Source organism: Protobothrops mucrosquamatus, unplaced genomic scaffold (assembly GCF_001527695.2).
Source record: "Protobothrops mucrosquamatus isolate PMUCROS unplaced genomic scaffold, P.Mucros_1.0 scaffold1045, whole genome shotgun sequence".
Taxonomy (NCBI): Eukaryota; Metazoa; Chordata; class Lepidosauria; order Squamata; family Viperidae; genus Protobothrops; species Protobothrops mucrosquamatus.
The window spans coordinates 113,938-133,286 of record NW_015387277.1 but is presented as its reverse complement, the minus strand read 5'-3'; the positions used below and the strand labels follow the sequence as shown (position 1 = coordinate 133,286).

At 35.5% G+C, this 19,349-nt stretch overlaps 1 protein-coding gene across 1 annotated transcript in view; it reads left to right on the top strand.

The window, feature by feature from the left end:
• PSIP1 (PC4 and SFRS1 interacting protein 1) overlaps positions 1-9,519 on the top strand; it is a 29,107-nt gene extending 19,588 nt beyond the window's left edge. The window contains exons 8-16 of the mRNA XM_015820039.1: positions 706-781; positions 2,310-2,538; positions 3,313-3,428; positions 4,984-5,039; positions 5,775-5,845; positions 6,240-6,341; positions 6,555-6,774; positions 8,117-8,228; positions 8,786-9,519. Of these exons, the coding sequence (XP_015675525.1) occupies positions 706-781; positions 2,310-2,538; positions 3,313-3,428; positions 4,984-5,039; positions 5,775-5,845; positions 6,240-6,341; positions 6,555-6,774; positions 8,117-8,228; positions 8,786-8,846 (1,043 nt within the window). The 3' untranslated portion in view covers positions 8,847-9,519. The remainder of the gene's footprint in view (positions 1-705; positions 782-2,309; positions 2,539-3,312; positions 3,429-4,983; positions 5,040-5,774; positions 5,846-6,239; positions 6,342-6,554; positions 6,775-8,116; positions 8,229-8,785) is intronic.
• The last annotated feature ends 9,830 nt before the right edge of the window (positions 9,520-19,349 follow it).

Sequence of the window (19,349 nt, the reverse complement as noted above, 5' to 3'; positions counted from 1 at the left end):
CATTGAAGGAAGAGGAATTGTCTTGGGCCACATATAAAATATACAATTAATGTATATAAATAACAAACTTCCCTTATTTGGGGGGGTCTTGTGGGGCCGCATTGCTAAGTATCCAGGGCCATCTGCAGCCTGTGGGCTGCGGGTTTGACATGTCTTCCTTAGTTCGTAAAACTATACAGTATTTTTATTTCACTAGATTCCTGCAAGAGCTAAAGCTGTGTGGTGAGAATCCGTAATCTGTTTATTACATAAATATTGAACTGAGATCTCTGACAGGAAACAAAAAGCAGAAAATGTGTTGACTCAGATAGGCAGGAGAAAAAAAGCCTAGAATTTAAAACTTGAAGAAAATGTACATGTAGCTTGATATTGTAAGAGCCAGATATTGTATCTGACAATTTTACATATCCATGTATTAATAGTTATCTTTATGTTATACAAGAAGAGTAACAACAGTTTGGTCTACCTTTAATTCATTATTAGTTTGCTTTGTTTTTTAAACATCTTGGTTTAAAATACATTTTGAAAAATTGTCTTCTAATAGGAATTATTCTAATGAAGAAATTGCATTTTAAATAAAATTATGTTTATGAGATACTAATGCAAAAAACTTTATTAACTTATTAATGGTTAAATTCCATCTTTGTACAAATATTGTTATTGAAAGTTAATACAATTAATTAAATCATTTTTAAATGACACTAGCTACTGAAATGAAAGTTCCAAAACCAAGAGGGAGACCCAAATTGATAAAACCACACTGTCCTCCAGAGGGTGACAGGTACGTTTTATTTTTAAATGTTGCTGTTCTGTAGAGACAGGAATACTGTATACCACGTTTAATTGTAGATATTATATAGAATTCTATGCAGTGGATCTAGATTTAACTGCTTTAATGAGGCTGAAATGCATATTGTTACAAAAGATGTATAATTCACTTTTATCCACTATTTCCTTCTAACATGTAGAGAAATAATCCCATGAAATTTTCATATAGATTGTGACCTTAAGCATTCTTTTAGACTTCTCAGTAACTTTTAGTAGCATGAAAGCATTCTGGACAAGCTTTGTTGGTTAGAAATTCGAACCGCTGCTTTCGTATTTGACTGATTCCAAATGCTGGTATTACAGATTTATTTCGTAGATCCTTGAAAAATCTAAAGCCAACGTGCCATAGTCTCCCTGGGGTTACCCATGTACTTATTTGTATCTAGATTTGAGTTTTGCCATATTTACGTGGATCTGCTTTTGAGGAATTCCCATCTCATGTAATACAGCAACCAGACTTCTAACTAAGTTCAGTTATTTCCAGTATATTTTGCAAGTTCTTTCTGGTTCAGAAATCTCCTATTAGAATTGTGAACTTTTGTACTTTTTAAAAAAGAGCACTCACTATGTCATAATTAAATAGCCAACTTAAAAATAGTGCAAAAATTCTTAAATTACCATGGTAAAATAAAATCCCAAATGGAACAGTGAAACAAGAATAAAGATGTTATTTTACCACAAAAAAATCTGAAGGCATACATTTCTTAAAATGCTACTATAGTAGTCCTGAAAGAAATGAGTCAAAAGATGGGGACTATGACGTGAGCATTTTTCTTATTTAGGTTCTAGACCTATCACTTATTAGTCCAGGTGGGCATCAAAATCTTCTTACACTTATAGATGATAACAAATAAATGCTGGGATAATGGTTTGAAGAGGCATTGTAGGACTTGGATTAAAAGAGGATTGTATCAGTAAGGATTCTCTTTTCCCATTAAAATAGATGTTCCCCTCATAAAACGTGGGTGGTTATTTTTTCTGACAAGTATCTGTTCCTTCTACTTTGTGAATGGCTGATTTCAGAGGGTTTCATCTCTTTCAAATAGATACTTAGAGCAGAGAATTTGAAAACTCATTCCAGAAGGTCCAGAATCATAAGTGCAATCACAAAGAGAATCTCTTTAAACTCTACAGATAAACAGAATCATTGTCTTAAACAAGTACAATAGTTTTCATTAAACTAGATAGCCTAGAATACCTAAAGTAAAGTGTATGCAGCATATATCAGGCTGAAATTTTGAAGAACATGACTTCAAGCACTTGGATTTTCCATTCAGTTGTTTGTTTATTGAACTGCCAAAGATTTCACTCTCTCTTCAATGTTTGATATCAACTTTCTTTTAAGTAAATGTTTTTATATCAAGAGATAGTACTTTTTAGCACACTCAGAACTAAAGGGATATTTGTTTTTTTAAAATCTTTAATGTAATTTTTAAATTTGAAAATAAAGCTCATATTTGTTTTGATTTGATATATTTTAGTATTCATGAGGAAGATAAGGGTAAGAGAAAGAGTGTTGAAGAGAAACCATCCAAAAAACAGCAGAGAAAAGATGACGAGAGTCAAAAGGAGGAAGACAAAATTCGAAAAGACCCAGATAAAAAGGAAAATAAAAAAGACACTGACATGAAAAGGAAAAATACTACTAAAGTGGGATCAGCATCTGCCTCTGATACCGAAGACGATGGAGAAGAACAAGAAGGGAATAAAGTATATAAATTTTATTTCTTTAATTTCAGATACAGAAATAATTCCTTTATATATTGCATAGCAATTGAGCTTTGTTTATTAAATAATGTCAGGCACAAGAAACCAGGAGCCAGACTAGAGTTCAAAAGCACTGATAATTATTCTATGCAGCCTATATAAGAATCGAATCTACTAACAGTAAAGGCAAGTTGGCGGCAGATAAGAGTCAGTGGACTTCAGGAGGTGGGGCTGGACTTAGGTCTCTTTTGGGGGGCTTAGGAACTCCAGACTGATGCATTTGATCTTGCCCTCAGGCTCTTCCTAGTAATCTCCTACAGTAAGATGATATTAATAGGGGTATTGAATTCTATGTTAATAGTGTTTGGCTTTAAAAATATAAAGATTGATACAATTATTATCACATTTATATTACATTTTTATTCTGCCTTTTCTTAAGATGCTTCTCATTCTAATATCAGCTATAACTTGTCTTTCATCTAGTAGCACTATGAAAGCTAAATTACCATGAAATATTCCTGTAGTTGTGGCTCAGTTGTTTCTTTTCATTTTGTTGAAAGTATAATTCAGTTTCAAATACAACAGGGTTTCGTAGGGGTTATGAAATTTTAAAAATGCAGTGGAGAAGTGCAATGGAAAGTGGATTACATGTCACTTTTCTTAAAAATGATGGAATTTTTCTTCAGGATGTAAAATTGTTACCTGACGTAAAATTAGAATAGACAGTTGTTTCAACAACTAAAATCTTTCATTCCTGTTTAAATTAAAATGAAAAAGAAGAAAAAAGGAAGAAATGTTCAAGGGTCTCATAGAAGAAACGTTATAAAAGGCCAGCATGAACGTGAAATAGCAGAAAGGAAACGTAAACAGGAAGAACAAATGGAAGAAGAATCGTGAGTATAGCAGGCATTTAGATTTATAGACATTGAATGGTTATATGATTAATGACCTTATTTTCACAAGTTTTTCTGTTTATGGTTTTGCAAGGAGTATTTAATTCCAAGGCTATAGGAGCGGTTCATTAATTCAACAAGAACCATGTACTGTATAATTCAATGTTTTATTAGTTAGCTTTATAACTTTTTCTTTTATTTATCTGTCTTTCTCAAGAAATATAATATAGCAAAATCTTCTCTAGAATCTGGCCACAATTCTGTGAGATATATTGGACTGAGAGAGAAAGATTAACTCAAAGTTACCCAGTTGAAGGGATTCTCCCTAATTCCATCTTAACCATTCTGCCATACCAGAAGAAAATGAAGAACAGCTAATTGATTTTACCTAAGATTTACATAAAAACACCAGTAGGCAAATCTCAATTTTTCCTTATGAAACTGATAAAAGAACACTGCAGTCAAACCAGAAAGCCAAATGAGACTAGTTACTAGAGAGTTGAAACAGCATCCAAAATGTTCTAACATTTTGTTTTGAAGTAAATAAGATTTTTCATTCCTCTTGGTATTCCATAATAGGAAACAATGGGAACATGAAATAAGCCTTTTGTTTATTTTATCAAAGGGTCATTAAAAATCTCCAAAATAATTATTTTTCATTAATGAATTTTCAAAATATCCACACCAAACTATAGAAGCAATTATTGAGCATTTTTGCAGTCTGCCTGTTTATTGTTTAATTTTTAAAAAATCATCCCTATTACTGAATTCTTGTTCATGACCCTTTTCAAATTGGTCTTACAAAATGTTTTTATTTGTTTCATATCCATTTCAAAACTGAGACTCAGGTGACAAAAATGTAGAATTTATTCTGTGATAAGAGTGATGGGTAACCTTAATTATTATCAGGAAGCACTAGCCTAGTCCCAATTTTAGGATTTAATATTGTTAAAAACTTGGTTTAATTAACATTTAAAAATAGTTATTTGATCTACTTTTCAGTATTTAATAATTCTCCCTTCTGGCACATAAAAATTTCAAATTAGTAATATTTTTGGGAGATTTCTGGATACAACACAAAGATTTCAAAGGCTGTTTGCAGGCAAAGGCTTCATATCCTGCAGTTCTGATCTACTTTTATTATACTACATTAATTATCTCATCCTGAGATAATGTTAGAAACATTTACTGAGATAGTGGCAGCACTGGAGAAACAAAGTTTTTATTAGGTTTGTACAGTGCCTTTTCATTTAGGAGTGCAAGATGTTATTTGTGGTGCTCCCTTTCCTGTTTTTACCTACAATAACTCTGAGCTGGGTTGGACTGAGAAAAGCAAAAATGCAATAGCCATTTGCAACTCAATGTAATGCTTCAGGTTTTGTACAAAATGATATGAAACCGCCCAATTTGATGTATGTCATGTCTTACATTCTTTCTGAAACAAAAATCAGTCATTAATTCAAGTTAATTATTTACTCTGTAATGATTAGCATGACATTGTACTCATTTTATTCTTTGAGTATGTAGTCTAAATTAAATTGAATATTTTGGATAGGCAGAATAGAGAAGAAGGCAAGAAGCCAGAAAGTAAGAAGATAGAGAAAAAACGAGGTCAGTGGTCAAAGCTTATTTTCCAATTCTTAAAATGTTTTTGTACAATATTAACCTTTTGAATGAAATCATATAGGGATTTTGCTACTTTTTTTCATCCTGAATGTGCAAATGCCATTTCCATTTCTTAATTTCTGCCTGACTAGTAGGAAAAAATTGCTTTATGTCATGAAAACTGGAATAGTCATCAAGATTTGCTGTCCCTGTATGTCTATTGTATAATGTTGTGCAATGTTTGCTGTGCTTTGTAGACTGAGCTTTCAAAGAGCTAGGGGCCAGTCCACCTTCAGGTAATTAGCACCTCTCGGCTGAACCTACTTCCCCAGTTCTTGCTGTAGTAAAATATTGCAAGAAGAGAATGATATGTATTCTGCATTAGATCCCAAAGAAAAAGTGAGATATAAAATAACATTGCAGGATCTTTATTATTATACTCTTGGGCAACCTCTAATATAGCCTTGGTTATCTACTTATTATTCTTTCTTCTATATGTAGACAACATAAGTAGTGTTGCTTTGAACAATCGATTTTATTAAAGGTTTTATTTTCCCTATAAAGGAGCAAATAGCATTCCCTATGCTTCAGCCATATGTTTAAAACTTTTTAACAAAATTACTTTTGAGTATAGTTCAAATAATTTTATTGGTTCATCCCTTTTGAAATACATTCTGGCATTTACTTTAAAATGTTCAAAACACTTATCTTTTAATAACCTTATTTTGTTTTAACATTTAGAGACATCAATGGATTCTCGGCTTCAAAAGATACATGCAGAAATAAAGAATTCACTCCAGATTGACCATCTTGTATGTATGTTGTATTGACTCCAAGTATTTTGTAATGAGTTTTAAAAAACAAATTTTGCAAATTTTATCACAAAGCTATTTAGTTAGTATATAATTTGTTCCACCTTTTTCATACGATGATTTCAGTTCCATTTTAGAGCAGCTTGCTTATTTATTTATGCAATCTATTACTACTACAGTTCTCACAGACTTCAGGCACTTTACAAATATTAAAATAACAGCAAAATAGAATTATATTTTAAAACTTCAGTGAATAATAAACCATTTAACTGTTTCTCCTATAAAATTAGATTAAACCCAGGCACGCATTTAATTATGTTTTACCTAATTGATATGAAGCAATAGTGAGTTTTTTCCCCCTAAGAAATGAAGCCTTCGGATCTTGTTATAATAGGATGTGAACAGATGCATTGAGGCTTTGGATGAACTTGCATCACTTCAAGTAACAATGCAACAAGCTCAGAAGCATGCAGAAATGATTTCCACACTCAAAAAAGTAAGATCAGTAGCTAATTAAAAATAACAACCTTTTATGAATTTTGATTAAAATCTTAAATTTTTCATGCATTAAAATAAAAATTTAGTACAATAGTTGGTCCATTGGTTTATCCATTACAAACTATGTTCAGAAAATATGGCTTTGAACAGCTACATATTGTACTCTCATTTATAAATGCATTCTTCTCCCCCCCCCCAAATATCGTTTTAGATACGAAAGTTTAAGGTTAGCCAGATTATAATGGAAAAATCCACTATGCTCTATAACAAATTCAAGACTATGTTTCTTGTTGGGGAAGGTGATTCCGTTCTTTCACAAGTACTAAATAAGTCACTAGCTGAGCAAAAACAGCATGAAGAAGCAAACAAAACCAAAGAACAGTGGAAGAAAGGATCAAACAAGAAATCTGAAAAAGACAAAGAACAAACAGGTCTGTGCAATTCACTAAAAATGTATTATGTTCACTGCCCCAACTGTGATACATACGATCTTTTATATGTCAATTTGAGAGCTCTGAATTTAATATAAAACCACATTTATATTGAAAATCAGAATGTAAACACTCTTACCTCATTAAATTTTGGGGAAGACGTAAAGCATTTGAATGTTAAAAAAAACATTTAATAGTGAAATGTACACACACATACACATATATGTATGATATTGTGGTTTTTAGGCTTTGCAAATCAGATTTTGGAATCAGCAAACTATTCTTGTATACCCAGTTCACAAAGCCATAGCTACACAAAGGGTCAGGACTGATTACTCAGAACTTTCCCTCATTCTATCCATGGAATTGTAGAATGTAAGACTGGAAGGTTCTCGGGAATAATCTAACACAGAGGTGGGGAATGATGGTCCCTTTATGACATGTGGATTTCAAGTTTCAGAATTCCTGAGCCAGCATGGCTGGATCTGGAATTCTGGGGGTTGAAGTCCACAGGTCATAAAAAGGGCCATTGTCCCCTCCCCATCTAACACAATGACACAAAAATACACGCAGCCCTAAACTTATAATCAGAATTGGATTGGAAATTTGGTGACTAAATGATGCAGTCATTAAGCAAATCATGATGTGACTTGCCTTTATGCCCATTTTTACTGTAGTCATTAAGCAAATCACCACAGTCATTAAACAAATATGGTTTCCCAAATTATCTTTTTCTTGCTGGAATCCATCAGGAAGGTCACAAATCACAATCACGTAGACAAGGTACTGCAACCATTGTAAAATGCAAGCTGGTTGCAAGTGCCAAAATTGTGATCACATAACCACAAGGTCATGCAACGGTTATAACTTTGAGGCTATGGTAACATCATACTTTTGTTAAATGAAGATAATAAGTCAAGAACTACCTGTGGGGAATAGCAAGCATCTTAGAGTATATTACTATAAATAATACAATAAATAACAAGTTGGGACATAATTAAATTGGGTCCAACTTTGTGCTCAATATCATTCAGCTCAAACTAGAAAAATTGTATAGGGCAGGGGATTTATTCTGATTCTTCCTGCAAGTCAGCACACCATCCCAAGCTTGACTACAAAGTTAGATGTATTACCCTCCATTTCACTGTACAGGTTTTAGACATTACTTATAAAATGTATCTGAAATTGAAGAAAAATTTATGTCCCCCCTTCCTTCACAGTGGAACAATGATAAATCAAGGTTCAAAATAATCCTATTTGCATAGATGTTGTATAACAAGCTGTTGTTGTTTTTTGTATAATTTAACATGCTGATAAAGCTTTCTTTTAAAAAACATTAAAGGCACAAAGGTAATGAATGGTGCTTCTGAGAGTCAAGATACAAACCAGTCACAACAAAACGGAGATACCGCAGATGAAAAAAAAGAGAAGCTAGAGTCTGGCAATAAGAAAAAGTAAGTAGTAGATTTTCTGTTCTAAAAAAATAATGAAAATATGTGCTACTCAGCACATATTTAACTTCAGGCAGTTATAAAGTATGCATAATCAACTCATGAACAAGAAAGTGTTTTTAGAAAGTGGACGAGTTAGAAAGCTGCTGATTGTGATAGTGCTTTGGATTGGAAGATATGACCAACTAGGCAATACTCTAGTGAAATGTGCATTTTGAATCTTGATTCCACCCTTTTTTCACTTTATCTCTGAAAATTAATATCTGTTTCACACAAGGCAAGGGAAGACAAAATCCAGAAGTCATAATTTTATTTGTCCTACTATAATTTTAATATTTTCTTCTGTTTTATATAACTTCTTACTTACTGTATCTCTTAACAGCAGAAATGAAACATTATTTGTACAGTTTTATTTGTATCTATATTTTATAAATCAGACACACTTTTATAAACAAACCAAGTTATATATAGCACATTTCAGAAACCCACAAAACGGCTTTTTGTCTGCAAAGTTATTCAAAGTGAAGTTTTCCATAATTGGTTCTGTGTTTCTTCTATAGGATGTCCAGTGATGGAAGAGAACAAGAAAAGACGAAGAGTCCAACCTCTGAAAATGAATAAATGCAACATAATTTTTTTGTAAAGTACATATTAAAGAGGACTTAAGGGTTGGCAGCTTGAGAATGCTGAAATTTTAAATAATTTTATAAGCATATTTTAATGTGTACAATTTGTGAGGGTTATGGAGAGTCTACCTTTTAACATTTGTTTTAAAGTATTTAAACAACCTGGTAGCATTTGGCCCAGTATTAACAATCAATACAGTTCAGATGAAAAGACCATATTATTTTAGAAATTGAAAAGTGTTTATATGTTTCAGGTTAGTTCTATAGTAACTTTACTGACTACTGTATGTTTAACTTTTAATTAATGATAAGAAAAGTAACTTTTCTTTTAAATTGCCAAAATGCTCCACTTGTATAAATCTACTTTATCTCTGTTTTTTCTGTGTATAGTTTTCAGAGTTGTTGTTTGCCAAAGTGTCAGATTACTGTGTTTTGTAAGAAGCTGAGCGAATTTTGTAGCACTGGAGATGTTATATATATAAGTATATTCATTTGGTTTATTAAAAAAAAGCTAGTTTTGTTCCTTGGAGGTAATTGTGCCAATTTAATATGTTTGATTTCCTGCTTTCTGTATTCTTGATACTGTACTAAAGATGCTCATGTATCAAAGTTGGCATTGATGCACATTGGTCACAACATATTGTCTTGAAACCATTTTTTAATTAAAGTTATGCAGAAAAAAACCTATACATTTTAACTGGCAATATCTCAGTTGATTGCAGTCTTAGTGACCGACTATTGCTATAGCAAAGATATATGCCCTAACCCCAACCCTAATTTAGAATATTGCTCCTAAAACTTATTCTAAGAAATTGGGTCTCGCTGTAGTGTTTAAGGCAGGTAAAACTGTACAACCTAAAGTAAACAGAGTTCTTCATCAATGAGTCAACGAAACTAGGCAACCATGTCTCACAATCTACTCCATTTTGATCCTTGTTGCTCCTTACGAGGTTATGATGTTGTAGCAAAAGACCAAATTATAGTGACTAAGATCATATATTTTCCTTCATGGCAAATATGGAGATTTCAATCCCCATGTCTCTGTAGGCAGGTGTTTAAATACTCTTGGTGTTCATTTTCACAAAGTAAAAAAACACTGAAGTTTTGTATTGTAATTTACAGTTAAAGGTATTTAACAAATTAAGTGTACCTAGTTGATGGCTAAAATGTGTTTGACCTCTATTCTTGTTGGGGAGGGATGCACATGTAATCAAAGAAAGGATAACATATAGACTGTGCACTGCAGAAGACACAGATGTGTGTATATACATCTATGCCAGAAAAACACAGCCTGCCCACTGAAAACAGTGAAAAAGTGAGTATGACCGTTTTATAGTTATAATCCAATATTTTTACTTTTACTTTAATTAAAATTATTGTGATATAGGTTGACCTGGGAAACTAAAGCTCTGAGCTTCATTGTCACATGAACAAATCTGTATTTCTTGAGCCAAAAATTGCATTCTATTTCAAACCTCTTTGCAGTTATTCTAATGTTGTTAGAAGGACAGCAGGTGGCACTATTACATTTTAAAATAATTGTAATTTATATCACAAAGCACTTTCTGATGCTACAGTATTTCACAACTTTCAATGTGGAACTGGCAATACGGTTAGCCTTAACATAATCACATTCAGGCTGTAAATGCTGAAATCCTCCTGGTTATAGTGGAAAACTTTGAAGACACTTTTAAGAATCCACGTACTTATTAGTGACTGGACATCCCTTATGGACTACTGCAAAAAAAAAGGAAAATAATGAACTTGTAATTTATGGATTTGATGATTAGACAGGATAGATTATAAAATGAGAGTCAAGATGTACCTTTAGGTTAAAATATAACTGTACTTACAACTTCAATGCTGTGAAGAAGATTGGAAGTCAGACCTTTACCTTATTTTACATTTTTTCCTTTTTTTTCTAATTTCCAAGAGAATTTTTTTTGCATGTTTAGCTTTTTCTTTTAACTCTCCCTTTCTCTTTCTTATTTTTGTTCTATTTTAATTGGTATTAATTTTTAATATTTTAACACTTTTAATAAAAATGTGTGTGTGTAAATCAAAGATTAATGAAATAGAGAAGATTTTGCAACAGGTTTCTCATGCATGCTTTTACCTTCCTATCTTTGCACAAATTATATTTCAATAATCACTGATTTTGCTCCTTTATGGACAAAATATATAGAAAAGCAGTGGGGATAAAGCTGGTATTTTAATTGGTTTTGCGTTAGTACATTGAAAATATCTCAGTATTAATCAAAAGCTATAATGGTAGATGTGGGTAAATGTTATTAAACTTTATTATTCCATTGTCCATTCTAATCAAAGCCAGTAAGAGAAAAATTAGGAATCCATACTTCACAAAATTCTTAAATTTATATAACATACCAAGCTGATACTTCCCACATACTGGACCACAAATTTCCTAGACCCATTTTAGGCTGATCTGGCACGTTGTGTAAACAATAAGGTTAATTCAAAATAAAGAATAACTACATTTTTCATATACAGGCCCATTTTTGCTTCAGTTATTGTTCATGCTCTTAAACTAGCCTTTCCACCTAGTTTGGGAAAGAATATAGTAAGTGTTCCCAGGTAATCCATAGAGTGAAAAAAAAATACATTGCAGAAGTAGTCTCAAATTGTCAGAACTAATACATGACAAATAATTCAGTGGTCTGGAATGCACATTATGGAAGCCTCTTTATAAACTGATCTGCAAATTGAAAAGTGAGTTAAAAATGAGTGTCAAAATTCTGTTACAAAAAATAAGTTTATTGAACAAAACACCATACAGTATTGTGAAACAGTCATTTCACTTTGGCCATTTAAATGGCAGTTTTCGTTGACCAGAACATCATGTTCTTACTGGGAAATCGTTCTTCAGAATCATATCCAGGTGAGGCAATCTAAAAAACCTAAAAGCAGTCAAAAACCTGTTTTGCTTCTTTCTTGCTTCTGTTTATTAAGCTTTTCATTGTGTTTGTTTTTGTTCACTTCTTTTGATTTATGCTCTTTATCTTTCCTGCTCCTTGCTCAGTAGAGAATATCTTCCTAGGAAGGCCACCTGGTTTCCCGGCCCAGGTTCCCTGGCCAAGCCTCCTCTGCAATCTACAGCCAACATCCACCGTAGGGCACAAGCTGGTAGGAAATTCTAAAGGGCAGCATTGTCTGGCACAAGAGACTTCAACATACCAACTGAACCTTCCAGTTTTCCAGGCCATAATGCCCCCTGGAAAGTTGGGCATTAGCTAGCTACCATACACTTTCTGTGGACCAACCAGCTGCTTTTGCTGGACCTATTCCCAGCAGCTGCAAAGTAGCACTGCAGGCCACACAAAACAACTTGGAGGGCTGTGGGTTTCATTTCCCTGCATTACTAGAGAAAATGAAATGCTGTTCAGATCATTAATGTATGCAGTTAGGGTGTAAAATATATAGTACAGTGGTTCCCAACCTTTTCTATGCCCCGCACCCCTAAAACGCTTCTGATATATTCTTGCACCTCTTACAAAAGTTTGAAATAACGGCAACGAATTATGCATATACACTATAACCTCCTGGAATATCGTCTCGCACCCCTGGTTGGGAACCCCCTGGTATAGTCGGTGACCATATGCAGAGCATGGCTTCTAGAATTCTTTGCAACCCTTTCATAATAGCTTTATTCAGTCCTATGACCAAGAAGGATGAGGTCAAGGAAAAAACTAAAAACGAAAAGTCACATTCTCTGTGGTTTTCAAACTACCTCAACCATCTATAGGGGAATTAGAATAGGTATTTTTTCTCCATGAACCCAGCCCAACTTGGCCCATTTTTCAACTTAATTGGTCTTTTGCCAACAGTTCTCCCACAGCAAAGTTGGTTCTATTCTATTAAGTATTTAGGGTTTAACTCAAGATGACCCCAAAAAAATTCAAAATACCTTTATATAACTTCTTCCAATGTTCCCGTTGAATAAAAGCAACGTACTTTCACCAGCCTTTTCATTTTGAACAAGCTGCTGAAAGTAAAAACATAGTCAAATTCAGGCAAGAAAGAGGTTCAGAAGAATTCTTAAGAATGGGAAAGAGCCAAATCCAATTCTCTATGCAGGAATCTAGTTTGTATTTATTTCATTATTTACCCATTTATTCAATTAAAGTGTCCATGACAAATGGCTGTTTGGCCTGTGCTTGATCAGATCAACTGAAGGGGGGCCTATCACCTCTATAACCAGTTGATTCTGAAATCAGTACCCAATCAATCCAACCTAATCCCACCAGTTCTGGACCCAGAGAGGCTTTCCAGAAGGAAATCTTTGTCAGTGTTACTCATAGCTGCCATAAAAATTAGTAGTAGTAGTACTCTTTGAGGGGTTTTTTAATGGCCCTTTTTTTGAAATAGGTCATTTCATCACCAATGAAGTTACGGAACAATTGCCTTGTGCCAGGCAATTAGTAAATGAAATAGCCATTACGAATGAAGGCGAATAGATGTGTCCCAGGATAATGTTTCAGGATCCAATCTGGGTCGGTCACTGGGACCAGAGCTTTGCCTTCCCAGCTTTCAGACTCGTCCTGGAGGCCATCTTTAGTTTAGGAGAAATAGCCATTCTAAACTAGGCTGGGTTGATGAAGCAAGCTAACAGCATTACCCCCTATTGCAGTGGTTCTCAACCTGTGGGTCGGGACCCCATTTGGGGTCGATCGACCATTTCACGGGGGTCGCCAAGCAAGGCTGTCCGCCATTTTTTTGTCCGCCATTTTTTTTCCCCTTTTCCAGCGGGTGCCTTACCTCCCTCCCTTGGGCTGGGCCAGCTGGTGGTCGGCCACTTGCCAGCTACGCCTCGGCCGGCGCAGGGGGCGGAACCACGAATGTGCGGCGCTCCCGGACAGGGAAAGTCCTCGACTTACGACCGGTTGGGTAGTCCTCGACTTACGACCGGTTTAGTCCTCGACTTACGACCGGTTTAGTCCTCGACTTACATCAGGTTGGGGTCACGGCATTAAAAAGGTTGAGAACCACTGCCCTATTGGAATGCATTCAAAACAACTGTTCATAGTGATTTGTTTTAAACCAGGAGATCACAAGGATTGTCTGGCTGCTGTCGTGGAAGAATTAGCTGACTCCATGTCATTGCCCAAGGGATGCTCAAGTAATTCCTACATACATTCTTCAGGGAGGCATCTTCCTTGTCCCCCAATGTTACTGCTAATGAGACTAAACACTGTACTGTCTCATGGTTCATTTCCTCTCTGGTACCTGCCCCTCCTCTTTCAAGTATTCCATGTCCTCTTAGAGAATCTGCCTCAGTTGGAGAGCTGTTTATTAGTTACCAGAAAGCAAGATAATTTTTCTCCTACAATGTATTCCAGTTGTTGGGTTTTTTTTGTGTGTGTATCTACTGTTGTTACCAAGGAATATAGTTTCACTCAAGTATGAGAAGTTTAGAGTAACATGATCATGGAAACTATTATCTGTAAAATCTAGAAACCCACTAGGATTGTAAATATATAGCTCCCTTAGTAATATAAAAATAGGCATAGAGTAGAAAAAAAACATGAGCACATTCAAAAGCAATACTTGAGTAGCATTCTTATGTTTTTAACTTTTCCCTTTGGATATATAAAGATAATGAGTTCAGAGGCATCAGGCTTTGCACAGAAACAGTCCTAAATATAACATCCATCAAATTCTCTTACAGTTTTGGAAATTAAATATATATTGACTAGAAAAATTGGTAGGTTTCAGATGGCAATTACATAATTCAGACTTAATAAGGATTTTGCAATGAACAGCTGAGAAAGACAACTTGTTGGTGTCTACCATTCAGCCCAACCTACATGAAAGGTAAAACATAAGGATGCTACTCAAGTATTACTTCCTGGCTAGATGTCAGGAAACAAATGTAATCCTTCACCACCTAAGATCTGCTGTAGCTGGGTATAAGTGGGAAAGCTGCTTAATAACTGACTTTTCCATCAAAAGCATAGGTTGCAATGATAAAAGTGCTAATTGTTAAGTTTTGCAACTTTTCATTGCCCCCACCGCCTCCCAACAGAGCTTGCAGTATGCTGAATGAAAGCACAATGCAAGAAACGCATGTCAACGATGGTTTGAAGACACAAATAAGGCAGTGTAGCAGGTGTATCCATGGAGGTCACAAGGAGGGAAGAGGGGCAGCCGGGCAGGAACACCTGCGGTGGGTCATCTGGGCCAGGGGTGCCAGGGTGAAGCGGCAGGGCCAGGCAGCTGTGGCCAATTGTTCCATTCCGGTCCACAGGATAGGGTCAAGAAAAGCAAGACGATGTGATTGAAACTCTGCCTGTTTTTTTTTAATGTGTGCTGTATATTATTATCATCTTCTGGACACCTGCAGTACAGAAAATCTGAAATCACACAAGCCCTCAAACCGAAAGCCATAGGAGGAAAAACCGCAAGCAGTTGTCATTTGAAAAAAGCCTATTTCTGGAATTGTTTCCAATCTGCCATTCAAAAGCTTTTCTCCAAACAGCAGAACTTAAAAGTAGTTTCTTAAAATACAAAATATTCAGATATCCTCAAGTAGGCAACATTTCTTTTTTCCACGTCAGATAATCTAGCCCCAAAATTTGTGTAGACTATGAAGGCTGAGAAAAGGCTGATCTGATTCTTACTCATTTCCATGGGGAAATGTTCTGATTCAACATTTGCTGGGAAATTATTCTCTGTACCCAGGGATTGCCCAAGCAGAGCTTTCATTGTGTAGAAATACTTAAACTGTTGTGTTGCTTCTTGCAAACCAAGGAAATAATAGATTTGGGTAGAAAAGTGTGGAGGGAGGAGGATTCTAGACATTCGAGAATCAAGGTGGCAGAGTTGGATTAAAAAAAAAAAGTCCCATTTTCCTAACTAATTTCCTAACAGATTTGGACAATTTAGAAACATGCTATCTTATGGGGTGAGTGGAATGCTTTTTAGCCCAAAACATATTTATTCAAAACATGAAATAAATCTAGAAATGCAACATTCAGAAAAAAGATCTGCTGCTGCTGAAACTTTCTGGAAACTTTTGCTTTAGCTTGAAACTAGAAGCATCTAATTTGCAAACTCTTCCCCCCCCCCCCCAAATAAATTGCCATAAAAATGTATTCAAGCAAGAAATTAATTAGGGCACTTTAGAGTGAGTTTCTTAATCTTAGCAACTTTAAGATATGTGGACTTCAATTCCCAGAATTTTCTAGCATGTTGGCTGAAGTCCACCAATTTTAAAGTTGCTGAGATTAAGCAATACTGCTCTAGAGCAGGGATGTCAAACTCGCAATGTCACGTGACATGTCGCAACGTATTGCAACTTTTCTTCCATGCCTGCAAAGGGATGGGTGCGGTTTTGGCATGATGCATCTGGCCTGCGGCCGGCAGTTTGACACCCCTGCTCTAGAGGATGGGAACAGAAGCAGGTGTGACCAGTATTATGGGGTTCAAAGATAAGTAGTATTAAGCCACACTCTAACCAAGTCCCAAAGAAGAATAATGCATTTAGCTGAAAAGTCTGAATATAGTTCTATGAATTAAAAAATATACAAGGAATGCAATCTTACAATGCTCAGTTATAAGTCATGCATTTACCTTTGTAAACTCAGGCAGAAAGTTTCATTATGGCAATTACTGTAACATTGTTCTTTCGTCCCCATTGCATTATTTTGCCCCTTCCTCAGTTTCAACCAATATAGGAATTTAAACTTTTGTTTTAAATTACCTCGATATCCAACACATTTTAAGGATGGAGAACATCTAATCATAAATCGTCACAGCACAAATGTGTTGAGTCAAACCAAAATGGAGTGTCTCTCCCATGGTAATGAACCAGATCTGAAGAGAAGAAAAATTATTTTGCTCCAATCTGGGCTTTGATATTTGACCACTTAAATGAGAACGTCATTAAACAAGTTGCCAAAACACAAATACACAGCTGGTGGGAGAAAAATTTAATTAGAATTTGACAGCTGGGTCCTCTGGTTGTGGAGACTCAGAGGAGTCATTTTTTCCCTAAATACTAAACACAAACTAGACCCAGCTGTTCCATGGCAGCTCCTGGGATTGGTGGAATTAGAGTTGTAATGTTTTCCATCTAATTTATTGTTCATTGTGTACATTCAATATAGGAGTGAAGGTTGGGAGGCAACCGAGTCAGTGTAAAATTCAAATGCACACAATGTAACCGTGTAGTCTTTAATAGCGGCTGATCTGATAGAAATTATTTGCAAGCCCTAGTTCTCCAGTTCATACCATGGACTTGCAGATGCCGAAGCATGTACTTGTTTGGGATGTTCTTGGGATCTAGAACTGTGGGTGATTGTAACTCATATTTTTCTTACCACTGATTTATTATATGCCAGTAAGTCATTTTTTGAGTCCTAGAAGTTACATAGATTTTCTCCATGATAATCTATCCCTAACCTGGTCTTTCATGTTTTCCAACAATGCACTAATCACCACTGTAACTGGGTCCATCCACTTTGCTCCTAGTTGTCCTCTTGTTCTCTTTCCGTCCACCTTTCCCAGCATCAGAACCTTTTCCAGAGAGCTGGGTCTTTGCATATTGTTTTCAAAGTAGGATAATTTGAGTGCGGTCAATTGGACCAGGCTGAATGAAAATTCTGAGTTGATTTGTTTGAGGATGCATTTGTTAGTTTTCTTGGCTGTCCATAGTATTCTCAGGCCTTCTCTAACACCAAAGTTAGGATCAACACTCCTGCTATTTTGCTTCTTCAAAGTCCAATTTTCACTTCCATAAAGTATCACGGGAAATACTGTGGCTTGCACAATTCTGATCTTTGTGGGTATAGATACATCACAAATTTGACTGCTCTCTTATCATTGAGAGGCCCCACAGGTAGTCCTTGGTTAACAGTGACAATTGGGACTGGAATTTCTGTCACTAAGCAACCAAGTCAGAAAGGACATCATATGATTGCATGTCTTAGCAACAGCAATTCCAGCACTCTGGGTTGCTGCTGTCATGAAGCAGATCAATCTAGGTGAGGATCTCACATGGTTACCATTTGTAACTCATGCTGGCTTATCTATAGTTTGTCAGAGGTCAGCAAAGGAAGTCACAAATGATGACCATATGAACAACATGGTGGCAGGAACCCCAAGGACCAGTCACAAGTATCATTCATTCAGCATCATTGCAGGCTTGAATGGTTGCTAGTGAGTGATTGTTAAACAAGGACCAACTCTTCTATTTTCTTTCTTTAGTATAGGGGTCAGAATTTTTTTCTGACTCTTAATAGGGTTGAATGATCCTAGGCAAAAGAAAAAAATCACACTCTTGCAGGAGTTCATAAACATAGAGCCGAGGTGGTACAGAATGCAGTATTGCAGGCTAGTTCTGCCAACTGCCAGCAGTTTGATTCTGATTGGCTCAAGGTTGATTCAGCCTTCCATCCATTCAAGGTTGGTAAAATGAGAAACCAGATTATTGGGGGGCAATGTGCTGAGTCTATAAACCGCTAAGAGAGGGCTGTAAAGCACAGTGAAGCGGTATATAAGTCCAAGTGCTATTGCTAACAAATTTGGTCTAAAACCATTCCATTCAGGAGGAGTGCAACGGGTACTCAGGCGCCATGTTGCTAACCACTATTCTAATATCAGTGAACTATAGTGGCCTTTTCCATTAATGCGTTCTGCATCATTTTTATTGCTCTGCTTTACCCTACCTAGTCCTCTTCAGCAGGGCAGTTCACAACTATTGTCAAATATTTGTGGCCTGCTGTATCATTCTTTTAAATTAAAACTTTAATGAAAAAATTGGGCCGGTATTGTTCTAAAAAATTGCACTTATTCCAATGTACACACAAAGAAATATATACATATATATTATATGTCGGCCCAAATATGGGAGAGAGATATATATTCTTTTTCTGACAGGTTAAAAGAGTTAAAGAGTTAAATTGGGAGACTAAGATGGCCATTTAAGTCTCCCAATTTAATTCTTTAACTCTTTGTCAGAAAAAGAAATTTGGATTTGTAAATGTTTCGCAGTTGCAACTTGAGCCTGCTTATCATCCCTAGTTGGGGGCTGCAAGGCAAAAGAGATTGTAAAAAGTAGAATTGCAGTATAGCAGTCAAAAATGCCAAAGTGTAATCAATCAGACCTAATTACTATTTCACCACTGATAACAACGTTGTAGCTGCTGTTGAGTTCTTTGAGAAATTCCATTAGGGCGAGACTCGTTAACTACAGATTTCTTGGCACACAAACCAAGGGATAAGACCCTCCACTTTCTCAACCAACAGGAATTTATGTTCACAGAGTCCTTGAGGTTTGGAAGAGCTTCTGAAGGAATGGCTTCCTTGCAAGACACAGTCATGATCAAGCTTCCTGAGGGCAGAAAGCAACGAATCTTGGACTTGTGCAATGAGATTAATTTAATGGTTGCTGCCCTATTTAATGGTTTCAGCAATAATAGGACAATGCCACCATCCTATCGGCATTCCTCTTTTTGGAAAGATATTTTCATAACATTAC